General features: G+C 55.3%; 2 protein-coding genes across 2 annotated transcripts; both read left to right on the forward strand.

The window, feature by feature from the left end:
- Nucleotides 5,448-7,186, forward strand: NKG7 (natural killer cell granule protein 7). Its single transcript, NM_001244529.1, has 4 exons — nucleotides 5,448-5,813; nucleotides 5,894-6,040; nucleotides 6,408-6,542; nucleotides 6,649-7,186. The coding sequence occupies exons 1-4, from the start codon at nucleotides 5,657-5,659 to the stop codon at nucleotides 6,705-6,707; spliced, it is 498 nt and encodes a 165-aa protein (NP_001231458.1). The 5' UTR covers nucleotides 5,448-5,656; the 3' UTR covers nucleotides 6,708-7,186.
- On the forward strand, nucleotides 9,061-10,538 carry CLDND2 (claudin domain containing 2). The gene is made up of 4 exons (XM_013995062.2): nucleotides 9,061-9,229; nucleotides 9,619-9,756; nucleotides 10,055-10,174; nucleotides 10,425-10,538. The coding sequence occupies exons 1-4, from the start codon at nucleotides 9,061-9,063 to the stop codon at nucleotides 10,496-10,498; spliced, it is 501 nt and encodes a 166-aa protein (XP_013850516.2). The 3' UTR covers nucleotides 10,499-10,538.

Below are 10,975 nucleotides of genomic sequence, written 5' to 3' on the forward strand. Positions count from 1 at the left end.
CTTTTGGGTTTTTATGGAGGCTTCATTATGTAGGCAAGATTGATTAAAGCGTTGATCATGGGTCATTGACCTTAATTTCTAACCTCTTTTCCCTCCAGAGATCAAGGGGGTGAGAATGCAAATTCTGACCCACTAGTGGTTCCCTTGGCAACCGCCCCCCCCTCCTTTGGGTATATAGGGACTTTCCACAGGTCACCTCATTTACACAACGAAGGACAATTGATTGCTCTCAATGCAGAGGAAATTCCAAAAGTTTTCGAGCCTTGAGGCCAGAAAGGGGGATTAAGATCATACCTATGTGATAACACAGTATATAGAGAGAGTATACATGAAATATACTGTAGGAGTCCCTGTCGTGGCTCAACAGAAATGGATCAGGATCCATGAGGACGCAGGTTCTGTCCCGGGGCCTCCCTCAGTGGGTGATGGATCCAGCGTTGCTGTGAGCTGTGGTGTAGGCTACAGCTCCGATTCGACCCCTAGCCTGGGAACCTCCATATGCCGCGGGTGTGGCCCTAAAAAACACAAAATAACATAAAATAAAATAAACTATACATAATAGACTCTACATAATAGAGTATATATGATAGACTATATATATATATATATGTATATATATATCACAGTAGGATAATAGGATAAATAAAACCATTCATGAACAACCAACCTCCTTTTGATCAACTAAAATTAAAAAATAAAGGGGAGTTCCCATGGTGGCTTAGTGGTTAACGAATCCGACTAGGAACCATGAGGTTGCGGGTTTGTTCCCTGGCCTTACTCAATGGATTAAGGATCCGGTGTTGCCGTGAGCTGTGGTGTGGGTCACAGACACGGCTCAGATCTGGCGTTGCTGGGGCTGTGGTGTAGGCCAACTGGACCCCTAGCCTGGGAACCTCCATGTGCCACAGGCGCGGCCCTAAGGAGACAAAATAATAATAATAATAATAATATAATAAATAATTAAAAAAATAAAATTTAAAAAAAAGTTAAACAAGCAAACAAAAAAACCCTTGGCCACTTCTGCCATCTCCAGTTGGCTCCCCTGATGTTTTGTCCCCTCCCTGGATGGGGCCCTCCAAGTACAAACACCCACACTCTGATCTACACCTACCGCTTCACCCACCACTCATGACCTTGACCGTCCCTCCATTCATTCATTCATCCATTCATCCACTCAACCAGCGGACGCCCATGGCCCTGTGAGTTACTAACGCTCATCCTAAAATAATAAGGCTGTTTAGTAAGATTAATTCCAATCATAAGAATATTTCTTATAGTCTACGCTAGTAACTGTTTTATTTTATTTATTTATTTATTTATTTTTGTTGTTGTTGTTGTTGCTATTTCTTGGGCCGCTCCCGCGGCATATGGAGGTTCCCAGGCTAGGGGTCGTCGGAGCTGTAGCCACCGGCCTATGCCAGAGCCACAGCAACTCGGGTTCCGAGCCGCGTCTGCAACCTACACCACAGCTCACGGCAACGCCGGATCGTTAACCCACTGAGCAATGGCAGGGACCGAACCCGCGACCTCATGGTTCCTAGTCGGATTCGTTAACCACTGTGCCACGACGGGAACTCCTATTTTATTTATTTTTTATTTTTTGTCTTTTTTGCCTTTTCTAGGGCCGCTCCTGTGGCATATGGAGCTTCCCAAGCTAGGGGTCTAATCAGAGCTGTAGCCACTGGCCTACACCACAGCCACAGCAATGTGGGATCCGAGCTGCATCTGCGACCTACACTACAGCTCACGGCAACACTGGATCCTTAACCCACTGAGCGAGGCCAGGGATCGAACCCGCAAACTCATGGTTCCTAGTCGGATTTGTTTCCACTGCGCCACAATGGGAACTCCCACTAGTAACTGTTTTATTAATAGAGGTTTACTTCCTAGACATATTTATCGGGGCCTCTTCAAATAACGGTAGCACAGTATTTATAGAGGCTTCCTCTAGTAATATAGCAATTGAGGCCTTCTTCTCTAATTATAATTAATTGAAGCCTATTTAAGTAGAAATATTTACTGAGACTTTTTCCAGGAATTGTATTTATAGGGGCTTACTCTAGCAACAATACGGATGTTATAACTCCAGACTCATATCTCTGAATACTTTCTCAACATTTCCACTTGAAAAGAAGAGGCATCTCAGAGTTCCCGTTGTGGCTCAGTGGTAATGAACCCAACGAGGATGAGGATGTGGGTTCAATCCCTGGCCTCGCTCAATGGGTTTGGGATCCGGCATTGCCGTGAACTGTGGTGTAGCTTGCAGAGGCGGCTCAGGCCCTGAGTGGCTCTGGCTGTAGTGTAGGCTGGCAGATGTGGTGCGGATTTGACCCCTAGCCCAGGACTTCCATATGCCGTGGGTGTGGCCCTAAAAATACAAAGAAGAAGAAGGAGGAGAAGACAAAGAGGCATCTTAAATTTCGCCTTTTTTCTTACTTTTTTTTTGTTTGTTTTAGGGCTGCACCTGCAGCATATGGAAGTTCTCAGGCCAGGGGTGGAAATGGAACCATAGCTGCCGGCCTCCACCCCAACCACAGCAACGTGGATCTGCACATGCAGGCAAGCCACATCTGCGACCTATCCTTAATCCACTGAGTGAGTCCATGGATCGAACCTACATCCTCATGGATACTAGTCGGGTTTGTTTCCAATGAGACACACCAGGAACTCCAAATGTCAGGTGTTTTTAAATTAGGCCCCTGATCTCTCTCATATCCCACAACTACCTCTTCTAAGCTCCATCATCTTACTAAAGGTAAAAAGGAGAAAAGAAGTTCCCGTCGTGGCGCAGTGGAAACAAATCAGACTAGGAACCACGAGGTTGTGGGTTCGATTCCTGGCCTCGGTCAGTGGGTTAAGGATCCATGAGCTGTGGTGTAGGTGGCAGACACGGCTGGGATCCTGTGTTGCTGTGGCTGTGGTGTAGGCTGGCAGCTGTAGCTCCGATTAGACCCCTAGCCTGGGAACCTCCATATGCCATGGATGAAGCCCTAAAAACCAAAAAATAAAATAAAATAAAATAAAATGGAGAGGGTGAAGGCATTCCCTCGTGGCTCAGTGGGTTAAGTATCTGACTTTGTCACTGCTGTACCTCTGGTTACAGCTGTGCCATGGGTTTGATCCTTGGCCCTAGAACTTCCACATGCCCAGGGGCTTGGACAACAAAAAAAGTGGAAGGAGTGGGGATTGAGGCAGGAATTACAGGGTTTGAAGAGAGGTTTGAAGAAAGGATGTGGGTGTGATACTGGGCAGGCTGGAGTTGGGACTGGAGCTGCCATCTGGTGCGGAGACAGGAAGATAGGGTTAAGTGTCTGGATGAGGATGGGTTTGGGTTTGGGAATAAGAATGGGGTGAGGAGTTCCCGTTGTGGCTCAGAGGCAATGAATCTAACTAGTATCCATGAGGACAAAGGTTCAATCCCTGGCCTTGCTCAGTGGGTGAAGGAAGGATCCGGCGTTGCTGTGAGCTGTGTTCGAGCTGCGTCCGTCTCCTGCATGGATGCATCTCAAGTCTGGTATGGCTGTGGCTGTGGTGTAGGCCAGCAGCTGTACCTATGATTTGACCCCTAGCCTGGGAACCTCCATACACTGCGGGCATGGCCCTAAAAAGACCAAAAAAAAAAAAAAAATGAGGTGAGGTTGGAGGATAGGGATGGGGTTAAATTTAGGGGGTGGAGTTGGGGGTTAAGGATTGGATTGTATCTGAGGTTGGGGAAGGGATTGAGTTTAGAGTTGGGATGGGGAATGCCAATGGGGTTAGGTTTGGGGATTGAGATGGGAGATGGGGTTGAGTGTGGGCTTGGAGCTGGGGTTAAGGGTGGGATCCAGCTCAGAGTTGGGTTTGGGAATGAGAATGGGGTTGGGTGGAAGGTAGGGCTGGGGCTAAGGAAGGGGTTGGAGCCGAAGGTAGGATGGGGTTGTGTTTGGGGTCAAGATCACAGATGGGCTCTGTGCTGTGCCCCCGTCACCACACCCGGTAGCCCAGACTTTCTGGAGCCTGCCCAGCTGCTCCTCACGGCAGCCACGTCCACCGCCATTTTTTTTTTTTTTCTGTCTTTTGTCTTTTTTTTTGTTGTTGTTGTTGTTGTTGTTGTTGTTGCTATTTCTTGGGCCGCTCCCGCGGCATATGGAGGTTCCCAGGCTAGGGGTCGAATCGGAGCTGTAGCCACCGGCCTACGCCAGAGCCACAGCAACGTGGGATCCGAGCCGCGTCTGCAACCTACACCACAGCTCACAGCAACGCCGGATCGTTAACCCACTGAGCAAGGGCAGGGATCGAACCCGCAACCTCATGGTTCCTAGTCGGATTCGTTAACCACTGCGCCACGACGGGAACTCCAACCACCGCCATTTTTGCAATGGTGTCCCAGCAGCTCAGGACCTGGATCCCCTTCCGGGAGCCTGTCCTCAGGAGTGGTGAGTTAGCCCCCTGGGGAGGATCTGGGTGAGGGATGGGGGCCTACAAACCACAGCCTCTAAAGGACGACGACCCAGCCTCCTGGCTCCCTCTGGTTCTCCCCTTCTCCAGCTGTCCTGGGACGGGTGGCTCTGTTTGTCTTCATGAGAGAAGTCCTCTTCCGGGTCATTCCTGCTCCACAGAGGTCACGGTCGCCTGGGCCTTCTACCTGGGCTGTGGAACCTTCACCCTCCATCTGCTCACAGGTGGGGTGTGGCCCAGGACCCCATGCTGTGTGTGTGTGTGTGTCTGTGTGTGGTGGGGCTTGAAAGTCTTGCACCGACATTCTTTATACCCCACCCCACTCCCTGACCACAGAAACCCAGATCCTGGACATAAAGCCCACCCTGCTGAAGGCTCCACCCGAAGAAAAACCATCTGTAAACTCATCTATCTGAGAAGGATGTGGGCAGGTCTCCTGCACAAACTTTCAAAATGTGATGGCTGGCTACCTGCCCTGGGCATAAACTCCAAGCCAGGAGCCCCAGGCCTGAGGGCCCCTGCCCTCAGGACCCAGAGTCTAGGCTTCTAGCACCTTCCTCCTTCAGTCCCGTCCCCTGGCCTCCCGTCCCCTCCTTCTATGGAGACCCTAGCGTTGGGGCCGGCAGCTCCCAGAACGGAAGATTGCAGAACCCACAGGAAAGCATGATGCATCCCTCAACTGTCCCCTCTGGCCATGCCCCCCTCCCACGCAACTCACACCCCGGCCTCACTCACCACATCCCACCTCTGGGCCCCCCAAGCCAGTTCTCACCTCTTCCAGGAAGGTCCCCTGGGTGTGGAGGGCGTCGAGGAGGAGGTATAGAACCTTCTGTAGAGACAGAGAAGCAAGTGACAAATCAACCATTCAAACCACAGACAATGTGACATCTTCAGGGCCCTCTGCCAGCACCACAGGCTCTGAGGGGAACCTCAGGGAGGGGGGGACGGTGTCAGCGCAAGCCAGGAAGGGAGGGTGTGTGTGACAAGAGTCAGCTGCCAGGAACTGGGTGAAGCCAGACCAATCTGATCTGAAGGAGTGCGGTCCGACCTCCTCCTCCACCCCCAGCCACCCCTACTGCCGCCTGGTTTCTCTTTCTTGAGCTCAGTGGACCCAGGTGTCTAGGGGGGCCCAGCCTCCTCCCCTCTCTGAGACCCGGAAGCCTGGATCGCCAGCCTCTTCATCACCCAGGACCCAGAAACCCAGCCTCCACCACCAGCCATGGAGCCCTGTCGGTCCCTGGCCCTGCTCACGAGCTCCCTGGGCCTGATGTCTGTCTTGGTTGCCCTGAGCACAAATTTCTGGTTCGAGGCCCAGGGGCCCCACTTCTCATCTCACTCAGGCCTCTGGCCAAGTGGGGATGAGGGCTCCATAGAAGGTAAGGGGTGGGGGCCGTCTCTCCCGGGGTGGGAAACTGCCGGAGGGGACAGACACTCAGAGGTCCCGTCTCCCGAGCAGGCTACATCCATGTGACCCAGAGCTTTGGCATCCTGGCCGCCCTGTGGGGCCTGGTCTCTGTGAGCTTCCTGGTCATGTCCTGCATACCCTCGCTGTCCGCGCCTGGCCGTGGCCCCCTGGTCTCAACTTTCACAGCCTTTGGTGCAGGTAAGGCCCCTGGGCTACACTGCCCCACTCCCTGCACTTGGACTTGATGGTTCCAGCTGAGGGGCTGAGCTCTCTCTCTCTTTCCTTCCTCTCTTCCTTCCCTTTTTAGGGCTGCACTCGTGGCATATGGAAGTTTGCAGGCTAGGGGTCAAAGCAGAGCTGCAGCTGCCCACATACACCACAGCCACGGCAACAGCAGATCTGAGCTGCATCTGCGACCTACACCACAGTTCATGGCAATACTGGATCCTTAACCCACAGAGCGAGGCCAGCAATCGAACTCACATCCTCATGGATACTAGTCGGTTTCGTTATTACTGAGCCATGACAGGGACTCAGGAGCCGTCTCTCTTGCCTCCATCTGCAGCTCTCTCTCTGATGGTGGCTATGACCGTCTACACTGTTGAGCGCTGGAACCAGCCCAGACACTCCCAGATCCAGAGGAGCTTCTCCTGGTCCTTCTACCTGGGCTGGGTTTCAACAGTCCTCTTTCTCTGTACAGGTAACTGATGCTCCGGCAGTTCCGGGGGTGGGTGGGGACCGGTTGGGGATTCTGAGGGGGCAGCACAGGGGCCAGGGCTCTAACCTCCCTCCCTCTGTCACCCTAGGTGGCCTGAGTCTGGGCGCTCACTTTGGTGCCCCTCGGGCCGGCTATGACAGCGTGTGACCTGCGCGCTGGCTTTGGGGCTCCCTTCTCGGAAGGCATCATCAGGGACCTCGGGAACAGCCAGCTCCCTTTCCAGCCCAGACTCCCAGCCTCCACAGCCTCCTCCCTTGGTGTCTTTATTCTTTCAACAAACATTTGCTGGAATCTGGTTATTCCCCCCCCCATTTATGCAGCCGCCACATAAGTCAACAACTGGCTAGCTCCACGGTAGGTGACACGGTGCCCAGAGAGGAGTCAGACCTGTCACCTGCCCTGCCCCCAAGGTGCTTCCCACCCCGTGTGGGCTCGGGCACGACCCCAGGGCTTTCTCTCCCCTCCGTCTGGCCCTTGGCTCTCTTCTTCGTCCTTTTACCTCTATTTTTCAGTGTCTTTCTCCTTGTAGCCCTTTTCTTCTTGCTCCTTCTCTGACTTTGTCACCTTCACCTCAGTCCTCCTTGCTCATTTCATTAATAAATGCACTCCTTCAAGGCTTCAAAGTCTTTTCCCAAGTGCATCTTTTTTTTTTTTTTTTTTTTTTTTTTTAGGGCTGCACTTGTGACATGCGCAAGTTCCCAGGCTAGGGGTCGAATTGGAGTTGTAACTGCCGGCCTATGCCACAGCCACGTGACAGCAACACTGGATCTGAGCTGCATCTGTGACCTACGCCACAGTTCACGGCAATGCCCCATCCTTAAGCCACTGAGCAAGGCCAGGGATGGAACCTGCGTCCTCATGGATACGAGTCGGATTATTAACCCGCTGTGTCACAACGGGAACTCCCCAAGCGCATCCTTTGTGCTGGGCCTCCTGCTGGGGATGCTGAGGTGAGTCAGACAGAACCCTGCCTGCTGAGGCTCCAAGGCCGGTGAGGACAGGCAGAGCCCAGGGCGAGCACTGGAAGGGGGCTGGACGTGCCTGGGGAAGGGGTGGGGTGTGGAGGTGCACTTTCTGGGGAGACAGTTTAAGAACTTCTCTAAGGGGATCAAGGAAAGATAGTGCAGGCAGAGGGACCCCAAGGTGGAGGCACAGAGAGGCTGGACATTCTCAGAGGATGGAAATAGCACTTGGCAGGTGACACTAGAATGTGGGGGTGGCGGGAAATGAAGATGGAGAGGTGGGTGGGAGCCAGCACTGCCAACCCAACAGTTGGCTCTCTCTTGAGGGTGATGAGGAGCTAAGAGTGTGGGCAGGGGAGGGACAGTGTCTGCTCTGGGTGCCAGAAAGCCCCCTCGGGGGCATGAGTGGGAGGCCACAAGGTGAGAGAAGAGTTTGGCAATGCCACAGGTGGGACTGGGGGCCAGGGCATGAGATGAAAAGGAGGGAAGGAACCAGAAAGATTCAGCGAGCAGGAGGAACTGGACTCAGGGATGCAGGGGCTTTGTGGGGTAAGAAGCAGAAAGGGGGCAAGGAGAGTGCCCAGGGCTCGCGTCCAACTCACTGGGTGGGATGGATGGGGCTCACCCCTGGTTTGATGGAAGATGCCGAGCCCCATCAGGATGTGGTTGAGTGTCAGGATCTGGAGGATGGTCAGAAGCAGGTGAGGATCTGAGGCTGAGGCTCAGGAGAGAGACCTGGGCTGGAGAAGGAGTTCGAGAGGCTCTCAGAGCATCAGTGGTCCCTGGAGTTCAGCTGGTAGGAAGGTGCAGAATGGAGCCTCCAGGAGAATAGGCACTGACTGAGCAGTAGAGGAGAGAGGAAGAGCAGGAGGCTGCCTGGGTACCCAGAAGAGCACAAAGAGCCAGAGACCAGGAGAGCCTCTGGGGTCAAGGGAAGAGAAGTTTCTAGAAGGGCATGGGCTTCTATGTCATGGCCCTTGGGCTTCCCCAGCCTTGCCATCTGACTCTGAGCTGTCATTTTGCTAGAAGAGCTGCCTCCGTGCGTGTGTGTGTGTGTGTGTGTGTGTGTGTGTGTGTGTGTGTTATCTCTTTAAATGGCCCGTAGGACAAGGTGTTCTAGAACTCCCGCTGCCTCACAGAGACCAGCCTTCCTCTCCCGCCCCTCTGGGCTCTGTCTGAGAAGCCCCGGGAGCCGGGGGGGAGCTGGGGGTGAGTCATTTCAATGTGTGCAGGGGGTGGGGGCGGGGAGGGCACTGGACAGGCCAAAGGCACAGCCCCTGGGGGATGGGGGTCCCTGGACCACAGGGAGGCTCCTAAATGGTGATACCTAAGGTGGTCTTGGGTCTGGGAGGGGCCTGAAGGGGTCCCCCGAAGCAGGGACCCCAGGCCAGGGTGCTGGAGCAGCCATCTGGGATATGGAGGGACATGCAGGAGAGGGTCTCTGGGACTTGAACGAACCCTGGACGGGACCTGGGGGAGGGAAGGGTGGTCTCTGTGGCCAATCCTGCCTCTGTGGTCCTCGGCACAGCCTCCCCGGCATGGGGGTGAAGCGGAGCCTTCAGACGGGGGGCACCTTGCTGGGTTTCTTGGCCAACATCCTAACCGTTCTGTCCACTGCTTCCAACTACTGGATCCGCTACTCTGGGGGCCACAGTGGCCTGTGGCAGGAGTGTAAAGAGGGCATCTGCTCCAACATCCCCTGCCAGAGTGAGGCTCGTCGCTCAGCTGTCAGATCCTCCCCACTGGACAGACACCCCCCCACACCCCCAGCACCGCCCGCAGCTGGCCCCCTCCCCTAACACAACTGCGGGGCACATCCTGCGGCGCCCCCGACCCCACCCCAGCCTAAGATCCGGCCACCTCTCCACAACAGAAGCCACCACGAACCCCCACGTGGGGACCTGCTTTCCCTGCTGCAACAGAAGCCACCACGAACCCCCACGTGGGGACCTGCTTTCCCTGCTGCAACGGCCCCTCATGGTGTAACTTCCAAGTCCGCATCCAAACCCCTGACCCTGCTCCCAGCCTCAACCCGGTGGGTAGGGGTGGTGGCCACAAGCGGTGCCAGAGGGGTTGATGAGGCCTGCCCTCCCCAGCCATGCTGACGGTGACAGGGGCATGCATGGTGCTGGCGGTGGGCTGCAGCATCGTGGGTTTGATGATGGGGCTGCGCATTCGGTGTCACGAGGGCGACTTGCGGGGCAAGAACACGAGCGCCATCTTCTTCCTCGGCGGTGAGACGGCATAGGGTGGGCCTGGGGGTTGGAGGAGGCAGGAGCCCAGGGGTCGCGACTAGAAGGACGAGGAAAGGGGCGGGAGGGAATGAGCTGGAGAACGAGAGGAGGTGGCGGGTCCCGGGGGGACAAAGCTCCACGCAGGAGGCGCTAGAGGGGCGGGGTCAGGGGCGGGGACCTGGGAGACGGGGAACAGCAGGAGGCCCAGAAGGGCGTGGCCTGAGGCCATGGGCGTGGCCAGGCTGGGTCGGGGTGCAGCCCCCTGGCCAAACTCATCCGGTTGGTGGGCGGGGCCCAGGCCTCTTGCTGCTGATCGCCTTGACAGGTTACACGGCGAAAAATGCATGGAAAGACGACGTCTTCTTCTCCTGGTCCTATTTTTCGGGGTGGCTGGCTTTACCCTTCTCTATTCTCGCGGGTAACCTGGACAGTGGAGGAGGGTGGAGGAGACTGCCCCGAGGGCCGCTCCCCTCCCTGCAGAGACCCCCCCCCCAGCCTCCTCAAGACACCACAGAGACTCCCCAGTACACTCCACTCTCGGCTTTCCCGCGGACCTGGCAGAAATGCCCCTAGAGCCCCAAACCCCAGTCCCCGGGGCCCTCCTGGCCATTCGCCCCAGAACCCACCTTTCCTCCACCCTCCCTCCGTTCCCGTTCCCCTCCCGTTAGGCTTCTGCTTTCTGCTGGCGGACATGATCCTGCAGAGCACAGATGCCATCAGTGGATTCCCCGTGTGCTTGTGACCGCAGCTGCCTGGGACAGAATAAAGGAAGGGCTTCCACCGCCGCGGTTTCACGTGCCTTTCTGGGGGACGCGAGGACGGGGACGCGGGGGTACCTGGAGGCTCAGGGAAAACGTAAGGGCTTGAATCTACAGGGAACATGTAGACATGGGGTCACGGGCATAGTGGAGACTCGGACCTGGACAGGTCAAGGGAGGTGTATTTGGAGGGGAACGGGGACACAGGGATAATGGAGTCAGGAGGGGACGTGGGCGCATAGAGAAGATGTAGGGACCCAGACATGGAGGAAAAGTGGAGACAAGGACGGGGAGATCGGATATGGGGAACTAGAAACACAATCATGGGATGAGGAACACGGGCATGGAAGGAACGGGGGGACGCAGAGGAGTCAGAGGTGTGGGGACACGGGCACTGCGACTCAGGCGAGTAAGAGGTGAGAACTAGGGAAGGGGGAAGATCTGAGGGCACTGGGAAAAGT

Source organism: Sus scrofa, chromosome 6, assembly GCF_000003025.6.
Source record: "Sus scrofa isolate TJ Tabasco breed Duroc chromosome 6, Sscrofa11.1, whole genome shotgun sequence".
Taxonomy (NCBI): Eukaryota; Metazoa; Chordata; class Mammalia; order Artiodactyla; family Suidae; genus Sus; species Sus scrofa.